Raw genomic sequence first — 23,803 nt, 5'->3', positions numbered from 1 at the left:
TTTTTTGTAGAATTGGGAGGAAAAGATACATGTTAGAGGTATGTGGAATAATAAAGGAAATATTATAAAATAAAAAAGGGGAAAATCGTAAAACTCTGTTCAAGCAAGATGAAAACTAAAACAAAAGCAATAGTAAAGTACAAAAGTAATATTTAAAAGTACATATGAAATAATGTAGAAAAAAAAATATTATGTCAGGGATGGCTAATAGCACTTGCTGTTCTTTCAGAAGACAGGTTCAGTTCCCAGCACCCACAAGGCAGCCCACAACCATCCATACTCCAGTTCCTGGCAATCTGCCTTTAATGGGCCCAGGCACATGAGTGGTACACATACATTCATACATGGAGATACACACTGACAGACATAAAAAATTTGTGTCACCAGCAAACTTATCTTTCTTCTGGAATGACTGTGATTTCTACCAAGCCCTAAAGTGTAGTTTGTAGCTGACTCTGCGGGGGATGGAGGTGGTGAGGTTGTAACTCAAAACAGGTTAGACCTGTTGTGCACCGCCCCCCACCCCACCCCAAGGTTCCTGCACTGGATCAGTTTCTCAGCCAAGAGGTTGCCACAGTGTGTCCTAAGCCCTGGGGAGCAGGGAGAGAATGCTTATCTTTGCTGCTGGGTGCTCTCTCGTGGGGAGGCCAGCTGATTATTTGCCGGTACCCACAGTTCCTCCTGAGTTTATTTGCCCCTGACTGGGTCAGCTTCAGTTCAGTCCTTGTGTTCTTTGTAGTTGTCCAAACCACTGCTTGCCACATTGGTGGAGGAAATATGAGCTCTAGGATTTAGAGCTCATATCTCCAAATAGGATTTAATATGGATTTTCTCTCCTGACCGAGGGCTGTCTTTGAGGAATGGTTCCATTCACTGTCCCAGCCTGAGAGAAGGCTCAGTTAAAGCAAACAAATCTGCTCTAAAGTTTGTTTGTTTGAGGTTTGTTGTTGCAGTTCAGTCCCTGGAACTTTCTCTTCCATTTGTGGCCCCAGAGCAAGCCTTCCCACCTCTTCTGCTCTTCTGACCAGTCCTCTGAGTTTCAGTATGTTAGTTCGTTCGTAAATCTAACATTCAATACTTGTAGATTTTTTTTTAACTCTCTGTTGTTGTCTGTGGCCTTCTCTTCTGATCAGCTCATGGGGATACAGTAGAGTGCCATCTGCCTCTGCCCTCCATCTTCAGTTGTTTTGGATTGAGTTTTGATTTAGTAACACACTTTCTCTTATTCACACATTCCTGTCAGCTAATTTTCTTCATAAGTGTCTTGGCATACCTACTGTTACATTGCTTTTGTGAATAGAGCCTTTCTCCTTATTTCCTTCATTGTTTATGTTGGCTGCAAAAGAAACAGAAAAAATTTTGTATGTTAATCTTGTACCTAGAAACCTTGATAATCTCTAATCAATTCTTACATCTACAGACTTCTTCTGTTTTCTTTATAAACTATTACCTGCAGATACAATTTTGCCCATTTCTTTTTAATATTTGTACCTTCACCCTTTTTATTGTTGCTTCACTATTATTATTGCTTTTACTAGAGTTTCAAGCACAATTGTTTTCCTGTACTTTGAGCACAATAAAATTCAAAGAGTTAGGTGAACCCATTGATTAGTTCTTAAACTTACTATAAAGACTTTGACTGCTTCTAGAGAATACTTTCAAGATAAGGATAGAGGTTCAACGACACTGTTTTAATAGTAAGATTGGGGAGTAGTTGCGCTGGTTGGTTTGGTTGTTTTGATTCCTGGGTGTACCATTCTAAGTCAGTTCACAGAGAGACACAACACTTTCTTCCTATTGCTTGTTGTTCTAGTTAGGATTAAAATTGCTTTCATGAAACACCATGATCCAAAGCAAGTAGGAGAAGAAAGGAAATTTGGCTGACACTTCCATATTGCTGTTCATCCTTGAAGGAAGTCAAACAAGGTAGAAGCTGGAAGCAAGAGCTGATACATAAGCCATGGAGGGGTGCTGCTTACTGGCTGATTCTCCATGGCTTGCTCAACCTACTTTGTTATAGAACACAGGACCACCAAGCCAGGGATGGCCCATCCTTAATGGGTTGACCCCACCCATTGCTAATTAAGAAAATGTCCCACAGCTGAATTTTTTTTTTCAAAAACAATTTTATTAGATATTTTCTTCATTTACGTTTCAAATGTTATCCTGAAAGTCCTCTATACCCTCTCCCTGCCCTGCTCCCCAACCCAACCACTTCCTAGCCCTGGCATTTCCCTGTACTGGGGCATATAATCTTCACAAGATCAAGGGCCTCTCCTCCCAATGATGGCCAACTAGGCCATCTTCTGCTACATATGCAGCTAGAGACATGAGCTCTAGGAATACTGTTTAGTTCATATTGTTGTTCCTCCTATAGGGTTGTAGACCCCTTCAGCTCCTTGCATACTTTCTCTAGCTCCTCCATTGGGGGCCCCGTGTTCCATCCAATAGATGACAATGAGCATCCACTTCTGTATTTGTCAGGCACTGGCATAGCCTCATACGAGACAGTTATATCAGGGTCCTTTCAGCAAAATCTTGCTGGCATATGCAATAGTGTCTGGGTTTGGTGGCTGTTTATGGTATGGATCCCCGGGTGGGGCAGTCTCTGGATAGTCCTTCCTTCCATCTCAGCTCCAAACTTTGTCTCTGTAACTCCTTCCATGGGTATTTTGTTCCCCATTCTAAGGAGAAACGAAGTATCCACACTTTGGTCTTCCTTTTTCTTGAGTTTCATGTGCTTTGCAAATTGTATCTTGGGTATTCTAATATCCACTTATCATTGACTGTATATCATGTGAGTTCTTTTGTGATTGTGTTATCTCACTCAGGATGATATCCTCCAGATATATCCATTTGTCTAAGAATTTCATAAATTCATTGTTTTTAATAGCTGAGTAGTTCTCCATTGTGTAAATGTACCACATTTTCTGTATCCATTCCTCTGTTGAGGGACATCTGGGTTCTTTCCAGCTTTTGGCTATTATAAATAAGGCTGCTATAAACATAGTGGAACATGTGTCCTTATTACAAGTTGGAACATCTTCTGGGTATATTCCCAGGAGAGGTATGGCTGGATCTTCCAGTAGTACTATGTCCAACTTTTTGAGTAACCACCAGACTGATTTCCAGAGTGGTTGTACAAGCTTGCAATCCCACCAGTAATAGAGGAGTGTTCCTCTTTCTCCACATCCTCACCAGCATCTTCTGTCACCTGAGCTTTTGATCTTAGCCATTCTGACTGGAGGTAGAATCTCAGGGTTGTTTTGATTTGCATTTCCCTGATGACTAAGGATGTTGGACATTTTTTCAGGTGCTTCTCAGCCCTTTGGTATTCCTCACTTGAGAATTCTTTGTTTAGTTCTGTACCCCATTTTTAATGGAGTTATTTGATTTTTCTGGAGTCCAGCTTCTTGAGTTCTTTGTATATATTGGATATTAGTCCCCTATTGGTTTTAGGATTGGTAAAGATCCTTTCCCAATCTGTTGGTGCCCTTTTTGTCTTATTAAGAGTGTCTTTTGCCTTACAGAAGCTTTGCAATTTTATGAGGTCCCATTTGTCAGTTCTCTATCTTACAGCACCAACTATTGCTGTTCTGTTCAGGAATTTCCCCCTGTGCCCATGTATTCGAGGCTTTTCTTCACTTTATAAGTTTCAGTGTCTCTGGTTTTACCCACAGCTGAATGTTATGGAGGCATTTTCGCAATTGGGGTTCCCTCCTTTCAGATAACTCTAGCTTGTGTCAAGTTGATATAAAAGTATCCAGATAGTTGTTCAGGCTAGCTCCCTGCCTACAGAGCCTATAGCCTGACCATCCCTCCTGCACAGGTCATACACCAAGATCCTCAAACCCAGGCTTTAAGATCTGTAACCCATTTGGACACCTGTGATGCCCATTTGGGCTTTGGCACTCAGTCTCCTTTTGGTTCTAGCACTTAGTTTTTCCTCACTTACATTTGAGCTCAGATCTGTGTCCAAGAATGATATAATTACTAAGTTTTTACATTGACTTTCCTCTTCCTTCTGTTCTCTTTCTTATTTTGTTTTCTTTCCAAAAATATTCTTTACTGTGTGAAATGTGTACTTTTATGTCTTCTTCCTGAAATTTCTCATTAGTGCTTAACTTAACACAGCTTAATGTTACTATCTTTCCTTTCAAATAATGCAAGAACTTTTAGAATATTTTCCGGTTTCTTACCTGTTTTTGCTTCTTTAAAGACAGAGGAATGATATTAAAATCCTGTGCTTCCTGCCTTTGCCTCCGAAGTGCTGGGATTATAGATATGTGCCAGACCTGGTTTCTGTCCTTTTTTAAATATGTCTGTTACACTGTTCAGTCTTTTTAAACTCATAACCTCCAAACACTGCACACTTTGAATGCCCTAGGTTCAGTTCCTAGCCCCAGGGATGAATGAAGACAGACACACACCCCATTTATTTGTTCAACACTCTCCCTTGCATTCCAGCTATCTTTGGAAGAGAGGAGTTAACCTTAAAATACCTGCCTGAGGGGCAGAAGAAATGGCATAACAGTTGGAAATGTTTGGTGTTCTTCGAGTGGACCTGAGTTTAGTTCCCAACAGTCATGTTGAGTAGTTCAAAGGCATCTTCTAACTTCAGCTCCAGAGAATCTGATATCTGATGCTTTCTTCTGGCCCTGTGGGCACCAGCACACATATCACACACACACAGAGAGAGAGAGAGAGAGAGAGAGAGAGAGAGAGAGAGAGAGAAAGAGAGAAAGAGAGAGAGAGTCAGACAGACAGACAGACAGACAGACAGAGAGATCTTCTTTAAAAAATACTGACCCGTTCGGCAGGTTTTAAGAATGGTAAGCTTTGTTAGATTTTGCTTCCATATCAACAATTGTATTTGGCCCTATTTTTTTTGTCTCTCTTTCTGTTTGTTTGTTTGTTTGTTTGTTTGTTTTGAGACAGGTTTCTCTGTGTAGCCCTGGCTGTCCTGGAACTCACTCTGTAGGCCAGACTGGCCTCTAACTCAAAGATCCATCTCCCTCTGCCTCCTAAGTGCTGGTATTAAAGATGTGCACCACCACTGCCCAGCAGTGACCTATTAATAATAATATTAATACCTAATAATAACCTATTATTATCATGGTATTCATTTTGTATGTATTTTGTCTACATGTATGTACATGCACCATGTACATGCCCAGTGCCTATGGAGGTCAGAAGAGGGTGTCAGATCCCTGGAACTGGAATTACAAACATTTGTAAGCCACCATGTGGGTACAGGAAATTGAACCTAGGTCCTTTGGAAGAGCAGCCAATGCTTTTAACTAACAAGTCACCTCTCCGGACATAAACCCAGTTCTTAAAGAATGATTCCCCAGAGTAGAGTTTTTCAAGTTAATAGTTACTTTCTTTCAACACTTTGACAATATTTGCCTTATAATTCTAGTTTCAATTATTGATGCTTGTGGTGGTTTACATATGCTTGTCCAGGAAGTGGCACTATTAGAAAGTATGGCCTTGTTGGAGGAAGTGTGTCACTTTATGAGTGGACTTTGAGGGACCTTCCTCCTAACTCCCTGGATTCTAGTCTTCTCCTATTTGTCTTTGGAACAAGATGTAGAACTCTCAGCTTCTCCAGCATCATGCCTGCCTGGATGCTCCCATGCTTCCTGCCAAGATGATAATTGATTGAACCTTTGAAACTGTAAGCCAGCCCCAATTAAATGTTTTATTATGAGTTGCCTTGTTCACAGTGTCTTTTCACAGCAATGGACACTCTAAGAAAATGCTAAATTTTTCTTTTATTGTTTTGTTTTAAATCAATTACTTGTGTATATGTGTGTGGTTATGTATGTGTGTGATTATGGGTGTGCTTGTGTGTGCACACATGCATGTGACTACTTTGTGTGTGTGTTGTGTGTGTGTGCAAGCGTGTGTGCCACAGCACTTGTGGGGAAGTAAAAGGATCCCTTTGTGGAGTCAGTTCTCTCCTGCTACCTTTATATGAGTTCCAGACACTGACCATGAGTCAACAGGCCAGCACTACAAGTACCTGAACTGAACTGTCTTGTCTGCCCTATTTTGTAAATGAATGATTCCTTCTCTGACTTCACTAAATATGTCCCTTGTCTTTGGCATCTTTGGTGAATTTAGTATAGATGTGTTTTATTATCTAATCTAAGCCTGAGCCTAAGTAATATTGAACCTATAGGATTTATGGATCCATGTTTCTTCTCAGTTTTGCCAAGTTCATATATATTATTTCTTAACTGTTGACTCTGTTTCTGTCTTTTTCTCCTTGAAGATCTTCAGTTAGATCTATGTTAATATTTTCTCTCCTATTCTACAGGTCTTATAACTTTGTCTCTGCATGGTCTAATCTCCATATCATTGTTTTATTTGTATGACTGATTAGTTGACTGGTTTTCTTTTTGCTTCCTTCTAGACTGTTAAAAGGGAATCTGTGGTGGTTTAATGATAATGTGACAAGTTCATATGCTTGAATATTTGGTCCCCAGTTGGTAGAACTATATGGGAAGGATTAAAAGGTGTGGCCTTGTTGGAAGAGATGTATCATTGAGGGTGGGCTTTGATGTTTCAAAAGCCGGGGCCATTTCCAATTAGCCTTCACTGCTCCCTACTTGGGATATGAATGTAAAGTCTTAGCTGCTGCTCCAGCACCATGCCTACTGCCTGCTGTCTGCTGCCATGTCCCACTCCCATAATGGTCATGGACTGTAATGCTCTGCATCCATGAGACCAAAATTAAATACTTTCTTTTTTATAAGTTGCTTTGGTCATGGCGTTTTGTCATGACAACAGAAAAGTAAGTAAAACAAAAGCTGGAACTGAGAAATAGGATGTTGCTGTGACAGACCTGATCATGCTGGTTTGGGATGAATATGGAAGACGGGACATTGGATTAGGAAAGCTGTTGAATACTGTAAGCAAGGTTAAATGGGCCATTCTTATAGGAATGGAGAACTGTAGTGCTGAGATCCATGTGGATTATGGATGCTCAGTTCAAGAAGTTTCAGAGAACAGTATTACCAAGTGTTAGAAACCTGTTTTGATATTTTGGCAAAGAATATTGATGCTTTCAGCCCTTATTCTAAAAAATCTTCCTGGAACTAAATTGAGACGTTTTAGACTAATTTTATTGGCAGAGCAGATTTTAAGACAGCGTAATATTAAGTCTGTTGCATGACTGTTAGTAATCATTCTTATGTAGGACTGCAGTGAAAGATAACAAGTAGGACAAAAGGAAAATGTACAAAATGGACAGTGGAGGAGGAGACAAGGCACCATGAAGCTTAATGTTTGTACTGAAAGAGATAAGGAGAGGGCTGAGAGCTGGGGGAAAATGGAATAAAGGGAGGGTTATCCTCAGAGCAAGACCCCACCAACAGCTAATCCTGTTTGTAAAAAGGAAATGCCTAAGGAATTTTCTGCAAAAAGCTGCAACAGGGAAAAAATGTCATGCAAATGTAATTCAAGAAGGGAACAGGTTCCAACTGAAGTGGCTGAACTTGGCAGCATTGACCAGGTAGTTCTGGCATTAGAGTCCTGAGGGATACAGGAGTAAAGGAATTGTGGAATCTTCCTCTGCAGTTCAGAAAAGCCTCTGAGGCCAGGTGTGTGGCAGGGAAGTTCCTGCATGGAAGCCCAGAGAAGCCATACATGAAGTTGTGAGAGCCAAGCCTGGATTGTGTTGGAGATCCCAAGATGTTGGAGATGCCAGAATCCTGTGAGATACCTGCCAAGGAGAGCTGCAATAGAGAGTGGGAGCAAACCAAGAGAGAAAGACACATGATGGGTCAGCAAAACTGGAAGGGAGGAGCCATCTGAGCCCTTTGACAGCTGATATAGAGCTACAGGATTTGGAGTTTGCCCTGCTGGGTTTTTGTATTGCTTTGGTCCAGTATTTTTTTCACTCTGTCTCCATTCCTCCCTTTTGGAATGGTAATGTATATTCTGTGTCAATGTATATTGAAAGTATGTAATTTACTTTTATAAGGAGTTACAATTAAGAAGTCATTTTGAGTCTTAGAAGAGATTTTTACACTTTAAAATATTGTTCAGACCATGAAAGACTATGGGGAGTTTTAGAGTTGGACTAAAGGCATTTCACGTTGTGATATGGCCACAAGCCCATGACAATCAAGGGGTAGGATATGGTTGGTGGTTTGAGTGAAAATGGCCCCCATACACTCATATATTTGAACTCTTGGTCCCCAGTTGGTGGAACTATTTGGGAAGGATTAAGAAGTGTAGCTCATTGGAGGAGGTATATGTGGGGGGTGGAGCTTTGAGGTAGCTCCCTCTGCCTCCTACTTGTATAAAGGGATGTAAGCTCTCAGCTACTGCTCCAACGCTATGGTTGCCTGCCTGCTGCCATGCTCCCTCTATGATGGTCATGGACTCTAATCCTCTACAAACATGAGCCCCAAATTAAACACTTTCTTTTATATTGCTTTGGTCATGGCATTTTGGCACAATAATTGAAAAGTAAGTAAGACAGAATCTAATAGCAAGTCATCTTTACAGATCTTAATTGACTTGACTCTGTAATTAACAAAGATACTAGGAAAAAAGTTTGGGATAGTCTACCCACTTGTGTACAAGTTATACATATAGCAAAAGAAAGAAAATGATATGCAGAAAATGTAAGTGAGTGGGCTGGAGAGATAGCTCAATAGTTAAGAGCATTGGCTGCTCTTCTAAAGGACCCAGGTTCAGTTCCTACCACCTTTACAGCAGTTCACATCTGTCTGCAAAACACCAATGCACATAAAAAAGAAAATGTAAGTGAAGTGTAGAGATGGCTCAGTTGGATAAAACTTTTTATTTGCCTTATTTGATCCTTAAGCAGTTGGATTCCTATGGTTTGCTGAGGCTAGGCTGTTGTTATTGTCTGAGATTCAGCAGCTTGTTGTAAAGATTGAAGTCTTTTACACATCAACTTAGGTTATACTTCACTATGTACAAAGACATTATTAGTCCAAGTTTAGTGCATCATTAGATCAAACTATATTAAGCTGAAGAGAATTTACCCTAAGATAAATTCTCCCTGATCACGAATGGTCTCGTTAGTCCTATCTAATCTGGTATTAGCTTTATAGTGATCCTTTAAACCAATAATTATATTTATTATTGAAGACAATATCTTTTTAAAGTTAATTATTTATTCTAATTTGTGTTTATCACATAGTGCTTCTGTAGTAGCCATTGGCATGGAAGTAAGATCAGACCATCCCAGCAGGGAGTATTTTAACATTGGCCTTTTTTAGAACTGATGGCTTCTGGTGATAATAGTGAAATCATTGCTTTGTAAAATTTTAATTTTCATTTTAAATTTTCTACAAGTGTTATCATATTCTTATCTGTTCCTAAGTCTGACTAGTCCCACTGTGCTTATGCCATTGGGCTTACCTATATTTTGTATTAGTCAAGAAGAAACTAACAGGGGGTGAGGGCTTATTTTGCTTCTCAGAGTGAGAGGGTACAATCTATCATGGTAGAGAAGGTTGCAGAATTCATCACAATAGCAATGTGAAGCCAAGATTCTTAACTATAGAAGGCTATAAAACCTCAGTAATAGTATAAATAATATCTATATAATATATATCATATAAATAAAAATGTTGTAAAACTTACCCAATGCCCTACTTTCTCCAGTGACAGTACAACTCCTAAATGTTAGCCCATCTCTAGGTGGGGAGAGGGTTGCACACCTTTTATTCTAGTGCTCGGGAGGCAGAGGAGGAGGATCACTGTGAGTTTGAAGCCAGCCTAGTGTGCAACACTAGTTCCAGAATAACCAGGCAAGTTATACAGAGAAATACTATCTAGAAAAAAACAAACAAAAGGTTATATACACCTGTAAAAGTACAACAATGGGGACATACTGTTCAAACACATTCCAACCATGGCATTCAAACTTTCCTCCCCCTTGGCTCAGGTGTGTAACCAATGTCTTTCAATTACTCTCAGGCTGTCCAGGGCACAGGCCTGGCCTTCATCGTCTACACTGAGGCCATTAAAAACATGGAAGTGTCCCAGCTCTGGTCAGTGCTCTACTTCTTCATGCTGCTGATGCTGGGTATCGGAAGCATGCTTGGAAACACAGCGGCCATCCTCACCCCTCTGACTGACAGCAAGGTCATCTCCAGCTACCTGCCCAAGGAGGCCATTTCAGGTCAGGACACACTGCTGAGGAGGGAGGGTATGGGTGGGCAGGGAAAGGTAAGGCAATCGGTGGAATGGTTTCCTCAAGAGCCTTGTGCTTTTAAGCCAGCTCCAGAAGCAGGCTCTAGGAGTCTGTGTTCCTGTACTGTGCCCTACTCAGCCCTGGAGATGGACTAGAAACACACCCCACCCCAGGGAAGTGAGGTGGTCAGCCCACCCTTGGGCAAAGGCTAACTCTCCAGCCTGCACTCAGGTCTCCAGGCTTTGAGAGCCCCCATCTGTTTTTGTTTTAATTGAAGGATAACAGTCATAAACTGTCCATTTCCTAAGGTGTATGTCCTGTTCCCAGGCCAAGGAGCTCCTTCCACATACTCTCCAGGCAACAAGCCCCCAATCAGATCACCCTTTTCTGACTTCTAATGCTATTTGTGTTTGCCTCTGCTCTTGAAAGGTCATTTACAAAGATATTGTAGGCCTGCTGTCAACACTCAAACCCTGTCAGTGAGCTAGCTGCACTGTGCAATTGCCAACCCCTGATCCTGTCTGATAAATCATTCATTGTGAGAGCACATACCACTTCCTCATGCATTTTGACTGTGAGGTTGTTAGTAAAGCCTTTCTCATGATGGCTACCATTAACTTCACTCTCATGCACCCAACCAGGGTCATGAGAATTCTGTGGCCAGACACCTCTGCCTCTGATGATTCTGTAACTCCATATCCAAGATGGGTAATCCAATCTTCGTGTTCTGACCACTCAATGAAAGCTACACTCTCTTTACTCAAAACCTCCTAGCACTTGGCATCCTTCCTGGGATTGGGTCTCTGCAGCCCAGTTGTATATTCTGTCCCCAATTCCTTTTTCCATGAGCTGACATCCCCTGCAGAACAGCTCCTATAGCTCATGTCGGTGAACCTACCCTTTAAAGTACACCTAGGAATCTGTGGCTCCTGCTGGCATATGATCTTGTCTTTCAGGTCTGGTATGCCTCATCAACTGTGCTGTTGGCATGGTGTTCACCATGGAGGCTGGGAACTACTGGTTTGACATATTCAATGACTATGCAGCCACCCTGTCTCTGCTGCTCATTGTGCTGGTAGAGACCATAGCTGTGTGCTATGTGTATGGGCTGAAGAGGTAAGGAGACCTCAGACCCTGCTTTCTACATGGAGTAGCTAAGCTGCGGGGTCACACTCATAAGAAAATCAGCCTTCCTCTGCAGGCATACCCGTTTTAGATACAAGACCTGTCAGTTTGGTCTTTGCCCTCAGATCTCAGACATCTCTTGCTTTTCCAGTTTGCCAGCAACTAACAGCTTTTTTTTTTCACTGCCTGTTTTTCATTTTGTACTATGACGTGTTTCCCTGTTGACCCTGCTGAACTCATGGCTTTCTGAGTGGGGAGGGGACTCTGCCTCCAGGATTAGATTCTTTGATCTTCTCCCACCATCGGAATTTTTCAAGAACCCTGACCTGAGTCCACTTAGAAAACTCAGTCTCAACTGGCTGTAGTGGTGGTACACACCTTTAATCTCAGCACAGGTGGATCTCTGAGTTCAAGGTCAGCCTGGTCTATAGTATGAGTTTCAGGATGGCCAGGCTACACAGCAAAATTTTTTTAAAGAAAAGAAGAGAGAAGAGAAAAGAAAAGAAGAAAAAAGAAAAGATGAAAGAAAAATGAAAATGATAGAGAGCGAGAGAGAGCAAGCAAGCATGGATGTGGTCACATTTCTACCCAGCCAGCACTGGGATGTTTTTGGCCTTCCAGGTGATGGAATATAGAAGCCTGGGCATCATCACATTACCTGAGGAGGTCTTTTGAAAACACTGCCAGCAAGAGGATCTAGTTGAGGAGCTCTGTGTTGAGGTCCAAGAATGCAGATGCTCCTTGGACTAGGGACTAGATACTGAGACCTACTAACTAGTGTCGAATTTTATTTTCCACTTTTTCCATCAAGCAGCAACAATGAGGAACCCTTTAGAACCAAGGGGTCTCAAGTCACCGGTACTGCTGAGTATGAGTCCATAAAGGGGGTTCAGGGCATACTACTGTGTAGTGATTGAATGTGATCCCTCTTCCTTAGATTTTTATGATGATCTAAATTGTTTTGGGCTTGGATAAAACCAGCCATGACATGCTAAAGAGCTGGTTGTCCATTGAGAAGTGTTCCCCAAAATCCACTGAAGAGTCAGGGTCCCATGAGATGCTGAAGCATCTTCAGTGTCCAACTGTTTCAGTAGATAAGTTAGGTAAAATTAGATTGGTGGCTTTCCCCTAGGACTCAGAGTCTTAAAAATGCTTGGAAAGCTGAAGAGGGATTATAACTTGTCACATTCCCAAACCAACTTGGGAATCCTTTCTTCTTATGTTCTCCATCAGCTTACAACAAGTTGAAGTCCTTAAGAGACTGGATGATGGGATTTCCCAATATGAAGACATATAAATGATCACCCAGAAATTTTCAGGGAGACAGGCAATTGTCATGGAGAAGTATTTCAGAGTAGAAGAAAGTTAGAGGTCTGAACATCAGTTCCCTGGGGGTGACATGACTGAAGAGGGGACACTGTTATATCCCAGGAAGTGGTGGGAAGTGGTGGGAAGGAGTGAGAAACAGGAACCTTGCCCAAGATACAGATAATGTCCAGGAGGAGCCTTCTGCTCACGCAGGAGACATTGCCATCTAGTGGTCTCCAGTAAGAGTCCTCACTCTGCTGCAGCCAGCTCCCCTACCTTTCTCAATTCAGAACAGAACAGGGGAGAAAGAAACAAGAGGTGTGCAGCACTTTCTGACCTTTGTCCTGGTGTTCTCATTGCATATTCATGGTGGGAAGCTAGAGTCCAGTTCAGTCAGCAGAACAGAGCAGGCAGAGTTCTACACAACCATACATGGACACGGTAGAAAAGATAAGTACAAGGAGGCAGGTGGCTGCAGCTGCAGCTGATGTCAATAGTATCTTATCTGGCCCCAAGCCACCCAGGCTCTGAGAGTCCTCATCAAATTTCCTGGCCTCTCTCCTGAGAAATAGAGGTCGAGTAGGTCCTTAAGTGTTGAAAGGCTTTTTAAACTTACATAGGTGAGTACTCCAACCTATGGGACTGAGCCATCAAATCCATGGTAAATGAATACTTCAGTGCTATTGCTAGTGTAGGCAAGAGGTCAAGTAAGAAAAAGGAGAAAGCCAGAATATGGCCAAGATGAGAATGCAGAGGGTGACCTTTGGACTGCAGCCTAGAAGCTTTGATCTTGACCCACTCTCCCTGTTCTTCCATGCCAAGGACAGGCCCTTCCAAGCACAAAGTGACTGTACTGAGACTATCTCTAGGAGCAGTAGAGAATGCTTGCATCCATCACTAATGGACAGAGTGGGTGGGTTAGCAGAGTGGCAATGTCATCCTTGCCCTATGGACTGAGGAAACTGGCATCCCCCTCCACCATGCACCCTGGCTCCATCTTCTCTAGGAATTACCCTCAGGTCCACATCAGGAGCCTTCCTCTGAAGGCCAACACTGGGGAAATGCCATGATCCCTTCCTTCTTGGTCATTCTCCCCTTAGACAGCCTCAGCCCTTTTCTCTTTTCCTCAACACCTCCCCCAGGAAAGGAAGGAATCAGACAGGTTCAGGATCACACTCAAAGATCACTGGTAACCAGAATAGCATCTTCCTAAGTGCAGAGGGTATGGATCTGAAGCCCCTCCCTCCAGGCTCTCTCCCTGTGTCCAAACAGATTTGAAAGTGACCTTCGGGCCATGACTGGGCGCACCCTCAACTGGTACTGGAAGATCATGTGGGCGTTTGTGAGTCCACTGCTCATCGTTGGCCTCTTTATCTTCTACCTGAGTGACTACATCCTCACGGGAACGCTGCAGTACCAAGCCTGGGATGCTACTCAGGTATGTGATGTCCCTGCAGGGCTGAGGAACAGAGCAGAGCCAACAGTGTCACTCCAGAACACAGCCCTTCAGTTTCTGACACAGGAACCATTGCTGTGCTGTGTGTGTGTGGGGGGGGGGGGATTACAGGTGACAGATAGCATGGGAGCTTCATCAACATGTTACAGGTGCTCAATCTACTACAGCAGAACTGGTCTCTGAGTTTTCAACCACGATGTGTGAAGACCACAAAAGTCACCTCCACAGAACTCTACTGGAACTTCCCCTAGAAGTGCTGGTTCTGCTGGAGTAGCACATAGAAAGCCTCATACAGAGCATTTCTACCACCACAGAAAGTTCTAATCTGTAGTAAAGATTACCTTATATTTAGGGCCTCAGAGTAAGGTACCAGATAGACTGTTTTTATGGCATTCTTATGGAGAGCTTCACACACAACTCACATATGCTTGAAAAGGTCAGAATTATCTACATTTATGGCATATATAGAGGGCATAGTTCCTCTGAAGGCTTGCTGTGGAGAGCATGGAGAGCCATGGAGCATCGCAGGCCTCTTCTCACTGTAGAGCATCTTTCCCTCCATAGAAGAGGGCTTGGGTGAGTATTTCTTTTGTATTTGATAGGAGGAACCTTTCCCTGATGCTCAGTCTCTTCCCCCAGGGGCAGTTGGTGACCAAGGATTACCCCCCACATGCACTAGCTGTCATTGGTTTGCTGGTGGCTTCATCTACCATGTGCATCCCCCTGGTGGCCCTGGGGACTTTCATCAGGAATTGCCTCAAGAGGGGAGGCTCTGCCCCAGTGGCCTAAGAATGGACCTCCCAGAGACTGGAAGTCAGCCACTCTGTTTCATAGTCACTGCCTGCTGGTGGGAACTTCTTGGCTAGAGTGCTGGTCTGGAGCCTCCTGAGTCTGTAAAGAAGATTAGGGAGCTTGGCAGAAGAAGACTGCCTTCGGGAGGAGACCATCCATCCTCTGCCATCTGAAGGTCTTTGTCATCAAAGGTTAAGGCTTCTTTGTCATCAAAGGTTAAGGCCAGTATTAAAGACCGGTGTTTTCTTGATTCTAGAAAGTTCTAGAATTTACGGTAAACTGTCATTAAAACTTGACTGTAACTCTAAGGAGCCCAACAAACAATTACATTTTCTTTTTTGCTTAAAAGAAAAAATACTAGAGGGTAGGTAATTGCTTTTCAACCAGAGTCAGAGGTTTTGAAGCATGTAAGGTGACAGATTTAATATAATTCTTTTCTTTAAAGTCACAATGAATATGTAATTTCTCTGTTCCCTGACTACTCTCTAAATGCTACCAGGATATAATACTAAGAGACTTTTTCTGGGGTTCCAATGGAAGTCACCTTTTTCTGAATCTAAGGTTCCTCACAGTGGGCCAGGACCAACCTCTCTACAACTCTAGACTGTACAAGGGATCTGAACAGACACTCCCATCCCTAGGGTTTCCGTGTCAGATGCATCCATAAGGATACAAGTAACTCTAACTTTGCTATAAACATCACTTGCAACCACCTTCATTCACTTCTGCATAATAATCTTTTCTAATATGTATATAAATCACACAGAGCAGTGTGTAGCTTAAAATACTGCATATTTATGGCTGTTATTCATGCACCATGTGAATGTCTTTATTCTTTTTTATCATAATAAAGTGGATCAAGGTTTATCTAGACTGAGAGTTCTTCCTGTACTAACAATCCTTGCTCCGCTGAGCTCATGGAATTGAAGGATTTCTTTGGATCTGTCTTTGCAGACACCGTTGAAAATACGTAGACATCACTTGGAACATCAACCAGAGATGTCTTTTGTTTCTCTCTTCTACCAATAGCAAATGTAGGCACTAGAAGGGCCTTTTGCAGGGCTGAAGAGAAATTTTCCTGGCTAAATCTTTGCTACATTTGCAGAGGACCAACGTTTGGTTCCTAGCATCCATATTGGGAAATCTACAACCTCCAACAACTCCAGTTCCAGGGGATTCAACATCCTCTCTTGTCCTTGTTGTTACCTACATGCACCTGGCAGACATACACAAAAACACATCACATAAATTAAAATAATATATAAGTCTAAAAAGGTGGATAATGATGATGTGTTTCCCAAGGCGAATCTTTTAGTATAAACCTGTAACTTACTTAAAAAATAGAAGGGTTTTCATTATCTTAACTGCCATCCCATCAACACCTCCATCTTTTCTTGATACCTGGTTTCAGAATGATCACTGTTTGTAAAACATGAGATTAGGCATTTATTTACCTAAGCGTTTACTCCTGATTTCTCACCAGGCTGTTTTCAGGCTTGAAGAGTGGGCCCACCCCTTGTGAAGCACAGCAGAGTCTATTCCCTCCTCTCAGCATAGTCACCATTGTGCCTTCCTGGGGTCAGTCACAGCCAAGGTCTTGATATCACATACCCTCAGAGGTCAAAAGAGGAAGGCTGTCAAATGTTATTATTCTATTACTACTTCAGCATGCCCAACATAGCTGCTATTCTAAACACCTGGGAGCATTGAAAAGTTCCATTATCCATCAGAAATCCCAAGAGTGGGATCAGGCCTTGCATAGTTTTCAAATTTCTCAGGTGAATCTAATATGCAGTCAAATCTGAGAGCCAGGGCAGAGCCTATTTAAAAAGAGAGAAAAGAACATGGTGCGTTTAGAAATACTTACACCCAGTACTTGTAAATATTTAAATACACCACTGAGCATTTCCAGTGATGAAGGGAAGTCACTTCTGTGGAAGAGTTTTACTTATGGAAACAGACAGGTAAGGTCATGATACCATGAAATACAGATGTTCCTCTGTTCACCCCTCTATAGGCATGGGAGCATGGAGCCTAAAAATGAGACAGACTAAAGTCCGACGCAACAGCCAATTTTATTCAGAGTATCAGACAACTTATACTCTGAGGGTTAAAAAAAGGTCACATGAGTAAAGTTCTCATGACTTCAAGCTGTTTACAATCACAAAGACAAGCTACATGTGGCAAAAAACATGTTTTTTCCACAGAGGCATATAAACAAAAAAAAAAAAAAACAGCTAGTTGTAATGAATAATCTAAAGTAAAATCACTCCTATTGGTTACACCTGGGAGGGTCATGAATGCACATTCCAAAAACAATTCTGTGTTTTGAAGAAACTGAGGTCACGAGATTCTTGTTTCTTAGAGTTTTCTCACAAGCACTCACTCAGGACTCTCACTGGGCTCTATTCTTAGGTTGTGCTCCCACAATCCCCCACCCACACTGGGGTTACATACTGCTGTACCCACTATAAACTCAAGAGCACTCTGAATTGAAAATGCATCTGTTACACCTACCTTCCTGAACATCAGTCAGGGCAGCAGCAGCTCACAGTCAAATGATCGTCAGAGGATTCTCCACATCTCCAGAGAGTATCCTGCTTCAGATTGCTTCCTCGAAAAGCACTGAAAGTCACAGAATTCATTTTACTTTTATATCATTGTAAAGTCAAAAGATCCTAAGCTGACCCAAGTCAGTCAGGCAGCTGTCTACAACATAGTCAAATGAAATAGCTTTACTTTGGTTTCTGTGGATCTTATGTAGAGCAAGATGTTTCTCAATAATTCTCTTGAGATGGTACTAAGTCATATTTCAGACAAATCCTTTGCTGGTTCTAGGCACAATAGCACAATACATATATTGGAGATAGAGAACAGTAATTTAGAAAATTTAATAAAATATAAAATAAAATTTAAAAAGAGCCACATGTGGTGGTAATGTATGCCTGAATTCCCACTATTTGAGAGACTGAGGCTACACCTGTTTCAAAAAACAAAACAAAACGACAACAAAACCCCATAAAAAGAAACAGGAAGATCATTGTTAAGGTCATTGTTAAAAACATAGATTATCCATACAATAGCTATAGAATATACATTCTCATCAGCACATTGAACTTCCTCTGAATAGACCATATCTTACTTAAGGCACAAAACAAATATCAAATAATATAACTGTAATTAGAAGTCAACATGAACCAGGTGTGGTAATATATACCTGTAACCCCACCTATTTGAGAGGCTGAAGCAGGAAGACTGAATACCTAGCCTAAGCAAGTAACTTAGCAAACCTCCATCTCAAAATGGAGGCTGAAGCAATGGCTCCGCAGTTAAAAACAACAACAACAAACAGTTCTCTGGCTGTTCTTGCAGAGAACCTGGGTTCAGTTTCCAGCACCCAAATTGTGGTTCACAACAATCCATATTACCAGTTCCAGATATATGTGCATACACATATATGTATATATTCATGCATATATGAATGATAGAGGTATAGCTATGCACAAGTATGAAGGCAAAACACAAAACAAAAATAACTTAAAAAAAAAGACTGCAACACCAACAACATCAAAATTAAAAAAAAAAAAAAAGTCCTCAAGGTTTTGCAAGCAGAACCAAGGAGTTTGGACTTTCTCATATGGGGAAACTAGAAACTTTGATAATTAACAGTGCACTCACCAGGATGAGCAAATGATTGAAAATTGCATAACCTTCTTAGTTAGTAGAATAAGACTATAGAACCCTGCCTACTTTCTCTCCGTCGTCCAGAGTTCAAGTGACACAGTTTGATGGTCTTTTGTATCCTGTTTCTGGTAGGTACAGTGAAGTTCCCATCCATATGTAGTCATCCATTATCCAGGGCAGCTTCCTGGGACCACTTAGGTGGGGTTAAGCTGGACTGAATCATCTGTGCTGGGTATCTGGACACCCCAGAGAACTGAGTTTCGTCCCCTTTGCTTGTTAGATACAGTTATCACTGAGGCCCGAGTGATATGTAAATTACAAATCAGATACAATGCTCAGCTCACCTTCTGATACTTACTACCCTTTACCCGTCAGTTATGCAACTGAGGATCTCTGTCGTTGTGTGTATAAGGTGGGAACCCAAGATAATGGCATCCTGTTGCACTTAATGGATTTTATTGGTAGCTCAGGATGCACCATAGTGGGAGTGTTTGTACTAGAAAAATTGGTAAGTACATAGATCAGAGTTTTTCTGCAGTCTGTAGCTAAACATTTAGCTAAACATTTTCCAGTTCACCACCAGCCTCCAACAGATACAACCATCTTTGTGAATTGCTTTACAGACACCCTTAACAGCAAGAGGAGCCCAGAAATCATGAAGTTTGAGAGACAAGGGACACAGAAAGGAATGTGGCCAAAGGTTAGTGGGAGGATCTAAACTGGCCACCTGTGAGGTTGAGGCAGAGAGGGAAGCACTGGTCAAGAAGGGAACCAACACGAGAGTCAGGGTCAAAAGCTGATTCCAGAGTCCTGGAAAGAAACAGTAGAAAACACAGGGGCTTGGGGGTGGGGCTCGGAAGAGGGCACAGGTGTTGCTCATTCTACACTGAAAGTTGTCTCAGAAGATGGAATCACCTTCCGCACATGTGGTCTCCCTGCCAGAGGATGAGGAGCTACAGCCCTGGAGAGGCGCTGGAGGCCCTGGTCAGCACCCAGCAAGACCGAGGTCAACAGAGTGTGCCCACCCTGGGGTTGTGGAGAAGGTGCGGCCAAAGTGGGACAACCCCCTGCAGTTCCTACTTGTCTGTATCTCCTATGCTGTGGGCCTGGGCAATGTATGGCGCTTCCCCTACCTGTGCCAGATGTATGGCGGAGGTGAGTACAATGGGCAGGTGTAGCATGTCTGCCTGACTGAGTGCTTCGCATCTCAAACTTTACCTTCCTGGGATCTGGATGAATTATAGGACTGCTGGATGTCATCTCCAAATTGCTGACCCAAGCCCCGCACAGAGGGAAGGTTTGGCCTGTGCATCCGTGGACAGTGCTTTTGTTCTGCTATCTAAAACATCTTCAGCTAATTTGAAGTCATAACGGTTTTCTCTGTTCCTCTTCTAACTCTTTATAACCTCTGGGTTGTTCATGTGGAACTATGATCTACTTCCTTTCTTCCTCTTCTGTGCATGAACTGTGATACCAACTAAGTAAGGCTCTTTCGATTCAGTTGTATTGTTTTGACAAAAGGACTACAGAGCTTATCTGCTTAAATTGAATTATTGAGGTTTGAAGAAGTGATGGAAATGATTGCCACGCACAGCTAAAGGTGACCACACTGCTACCTTGGTATGAGCTTTGAGTTTTCTTCTGGCCCTAGGTAGCAGATAAGCATCCAGGCTCTGTCACAGAGACAAGATACCATGGACCACACCAGATTTGATGTGGTTACTGCTTGATACTTTGGGTTAAAATTGGACTATCTTATGACCTTTGAGTGTTAGAGCATTAACTCCAAACATCTGTGGAAATATGGCCTCTGCTGTAAAGTGTCTCCAGAGAATAAATCACACAGGCCTCAGCCTCCTTTGACATCAAGTTGGTAAAGGGTAAAAACCCAGCCTTTTCAGAGCAAGGGGATTTTGCCTTGAGAAGCCTCCTGAATGAGAAGGCAGGACACAGACCCTGCTTGCACACAAGGACAAGCTGGGGTCAGGCTCTGACCATTAATGTGGGTATATGCTGTCCCCTGCCAACACTTTCACTCTTCCCTCCCTCATGTGGCCACAGACCTCTGCATGACCTCTGTGACAGCTGCTCCACTTCTGGGATCTGTGAGCTACCTGAATTCCATAGCTTGGTTTAGGAAAAGGCACTGGATACAACCCAAAGACCCACACTTGAGTAGATTGACCAACACACTAAGAGCAGAATGCCTTACAAACAGTTTAATATCATGCTACAGTCCCTCTGCAAAGTCAGCTCTGAGATGGCTGCTTCTTGTTTCCTGGAAGATAGTGAGGAGAAATGGGCAGGAGGGCAGGAGGGGTGTGCATGTATCTAAACAGGACCTGTGTGTGTGTGTGTGTGTATGTGTATGTATGTATCTAATCAGGACCAGTAAGGGAGAGGGGGAGACTCCAGGTTGGGCAAGGATAGACAGCCTTAGGATCATTCCCATCCCAGAGAGACAAAGCTGTCACTCTCCCTTTCCCTGTGGCTTGGTCTTTTGACCCTGGGAACTAAGCCCCCCTAGATGACTTACTACATTTCTTGGCATCACTCACTCATGATTTGAGAAGACCTCTACTTAGGGTCATGGAGGTAACTCAAAATTGTAGAGAAGGACTTGGAAGTGGCTATGACTGTGCAGCACTCTGAGCGTCCCTTCCAAATGAAGGAACCCTCTCCAACCACAAGTAGCATGATAAGAAACCTAGGTAGCTCCCACTTCCACTAGGAGTAAGGAGACTAGGGGCCTTGGGTTCTGCCGGTACAGGGTGATTTGATCGTGTATGGCTACCCATTAGAACTAGGGTAGAGCGTTATGCCACAACTTTTAAGCCAAGAGACACTGGACTAAGGAACCAAATGTCTTCCAGAGGAGGAAGGGTGAGAGAGGGTAGATTTTCCACTCCTCTGCTTCCTTACTCCATGCTGGGCTCTTGAGCTATGAAGAGATGGAGGTAGGGAAAATTTATTTGCTCAGCTTTTTTCTTTCTTGAGCACATAGGAAACACCTGAACTAGTCTTGCAGTTTCCCAGTGTAGAGAAAAGCTTGCTTTGAGTTTGAGGTGGGAGGTACCTGGAACTTAAGTGGAGCTGGTGAGTGAGGTAGCAGGGCAAGTTCTGTCAATACATAGGAAATCTTTGTTGGCTGCCAAGGGGCTATAGCGGTTTGCCCAGAACTCAACATAGGTACTGCTGGAATCATGGGACAAATGACCCCATACAGTCTAGCTTAGGCTCCCCCATGTTCCTGGTGTATAAGTAAAGCTCTCTGCTGGCCTTGCAAGACACTGGTCTGTGGACACCTCAAAGCTGATGGGTGGGTGAGTAGGGAAGACAGTTGCAAGAACACTTACTTAGCTAAGGGCTGCGGGTGGGGCTGCTGAAATCTTGCTTTAAACATGCATGAGGTCCTGACTTCCACTCCTAGCACAGTAACTGTCAATCCATGGAGCTAAAGGCAACTTAGAAGTTTTCCCAATCCTGAGTCTCTAGCACTATGATTACTAGATCTGGGATGCTCATGAGAATTTTCAGTAGCCTAGGGCCAGGTGCTAATTTAGTTGCTACCACTGACAGCTGTAGGCAAAGAAGGATCAGCCTGCTTGGGTTGCAGGGTGGAGATGAGGGCTTCACTGGGACTTAAAGCTGCTTTTTCTGCCTGGCATCTCCAATTTTCTCAATTTATAGAATATCTTTTTCCCTCCTTGCGAACTGCTTCCATTTCTGCACCATAGTACCATGGGTACCCCCAGTTTTGCCCTCACTTTCCAGTTGCTATGACATAAACAGAGAAAATTATTCCATATTCTATAATATGGGTGCATGTAAATTATTTGTCCTGAGTGCTTAGGTTGTTTACTTACAGATTATTTGAATGGGGAAAATAGGCCAAAGAGAATACTTACTTCAGGTTATTTTGAATGGCGGATATTATAAGATTAGGAATTCATTAAGGTCACAAGATATTAAAGAATCGATTGTAAGAGCAAATACTATGCCAGGCATGGTGGTACACACCTTTAGTCCTAGCACACAGGATGCTCCTCCAACTCGGGAGGCAGAAACAAGTTGGTAATCTTGAGTTTGAGTTCAGTCTGGTCTACAGATCAAATTCCAGGACAGCCAGGGACACTGAGAGAAACTTTGTCTCAAAAAGAAAACAAAACAAAAACCAAAAAAGAGAAATGCTCTGGCTTGTCCTGCAGATGGCAGTCAGCAAGGACTCCCCTAGACTGTGTCCTTACCCCTTTGGATTTCTTTTATCCTCTGGCCTAAAGTAAGGAGCACCTGATTAGATTTTTAAAAGCCTGTAATGGGAGATATCAGATATATAAACCAGAAGAGAAGGAAGTCTCCATGGCTACGAGCAGATCCTGCTGTGGGTTTCAGGGCTACATTGACTGGTTCTTGCTGGATGAAGTTTAAGAGGCTGTCTCAGGCACCCACATTTCCTAGCACTTCATAATTTCTTCCAAGTGTTGTCAATAAGGGAAGCACCTTCAGCCACACTCGCAGACGCAACAGAGGGATGCTTAGGTGTAGCAGAATCCATTCACTGTTGTAGAGTCAGGAAAACAAGAAGGGGTTTAGCTCGGAGGCTCTGAAGGCAGACTACAGAGTTCTGAGCACATAAGGGGATTCTTCTAGTTTCTTGGTTGCCATGGTTAACAGGGAGTGAATGTATAGTTCTATTTTTCCAGCTTGGATACCATCTTAGCCTGGCCTGGTTGCTATGGTTGGGGGATCTTCAGAGGTTGGAAGGAGTGTTACCCAGTAGCCAAGAATGCCCTTTCAGGGAGATGGGACCTGTGACGTGATGTAATGTATGATTTATCAAACTTGCTTTTTTTCTCTTCTGCTTTATCAGTGCCTGGAGTGTCCTCAGCTTTAGTTTTTATGTTTCAAAGGCCAAGATTTTACAAGGCTTTGGAATTGGAATGCTGGTTAATAAATTTACTTTTACTCTACATCTTACTAGCTTAAGGGCATTAGATGCCACACTTCAGCCTTTGTTGCTTTTTTTTTTTAATTTCATTTTTTTATTAGGTATTTTCTTCATTTACATTTCCAATGCTATCCCAAAAGTCCCCCATACCCTTCCCCCCACACCCCTACCCACCCACTCCCACTTCTTGGCCCTGGCATTCCCCTGTACTGAGGCATATAAAGTTTGCAAGACCAATGGGCCTCTCTTTCCAATGATGGCTGACTAGGCCCTCTTCTGATACGTCTGCAGCTAGAGACACGAG

The 23,803-nt window shown here is 42.7% G+C and overlaps 2 protein-coding genes and 1 long non-coding RNA gene across 3 annotated transcripts in view; 2 read left to right on the top strand and 1 right to left on the bottom strand.

Annotated features, from left to right (window-relative positions):
• LOC110301304 (sodium- and chloride-dependent transporter XTRP3A) overlaps nt 1-15,734 on the top strand; it is a 42,272-nt gene extending 26,538 nt beyond the window's left edge. The window contains exons 8-11 of the mRNA XM_021171716.2: nt 9,970-10,174; nt 11,143-11,302; nt 13,892-14,057; nt 14,715-15,734. Coding sequence (XP_021027375.2) covers nt 9,970-10,174; nt 11,143-11,302; nt 13,892-14,057; nt 14,715-14,864 — 681 coding nt within the window. The 3' untranslated portion in view covers nt 14,865-15,734. The remainder of the gene's footprint in view (nt 1-9,969; nt 10,175-11,142; nt 11,303-13,891; nt 14,058-14,714) is intronic.
• LOC110301307 lies at nt 946-22,719 on the bottom strand. Its single transcript, XR_002378701.2, has 3 exons — nt 22,572-22,719; nt 17,385-17,492; nt 946-1,336 (listed from the first exon to the last, which is right to left on the bottom strand). It is a non-coding gene; the product is annotated as an uncharacterized LOC110301307 (long non-coding RNA).
• LOC110301303 (sodium- and chloride-dependent transporter XTRP3B) overlaps nt 19,250-23,803 on the top strand; it is a 33,174-nt gene continuing 28,620 nt past the window's right edge. The window contains exon 1 of the mRNA XM_021171714.2: nt 19,250-19,706. Coding sequence (XP_021027373.1) covers nt 19,457-19,706 — 250 coding nt within the window. The 5' untranslated portion in view covers nt 19,250-19,456. The remainder of the gene's footprint in view (nt 19,707-23,803) is intronic.

The sequence above is a fragment of the Mus caroli genome, chromosome 9 (assembly GCF_900094665.2).
Source record: "Mus caroli chromosome 9, CAROLI_EIJ_v1.1, whole genome shotgun sequence".
NCBI classification, from domain to species: Eukaryota; Metazoa; Chordata; class Mammalia; order Rodentia; family Muridae; genus Mus; species Mus caroli.
This window is presented reverse-complemented; position numbering and strand designations above follow the sequence as displayed.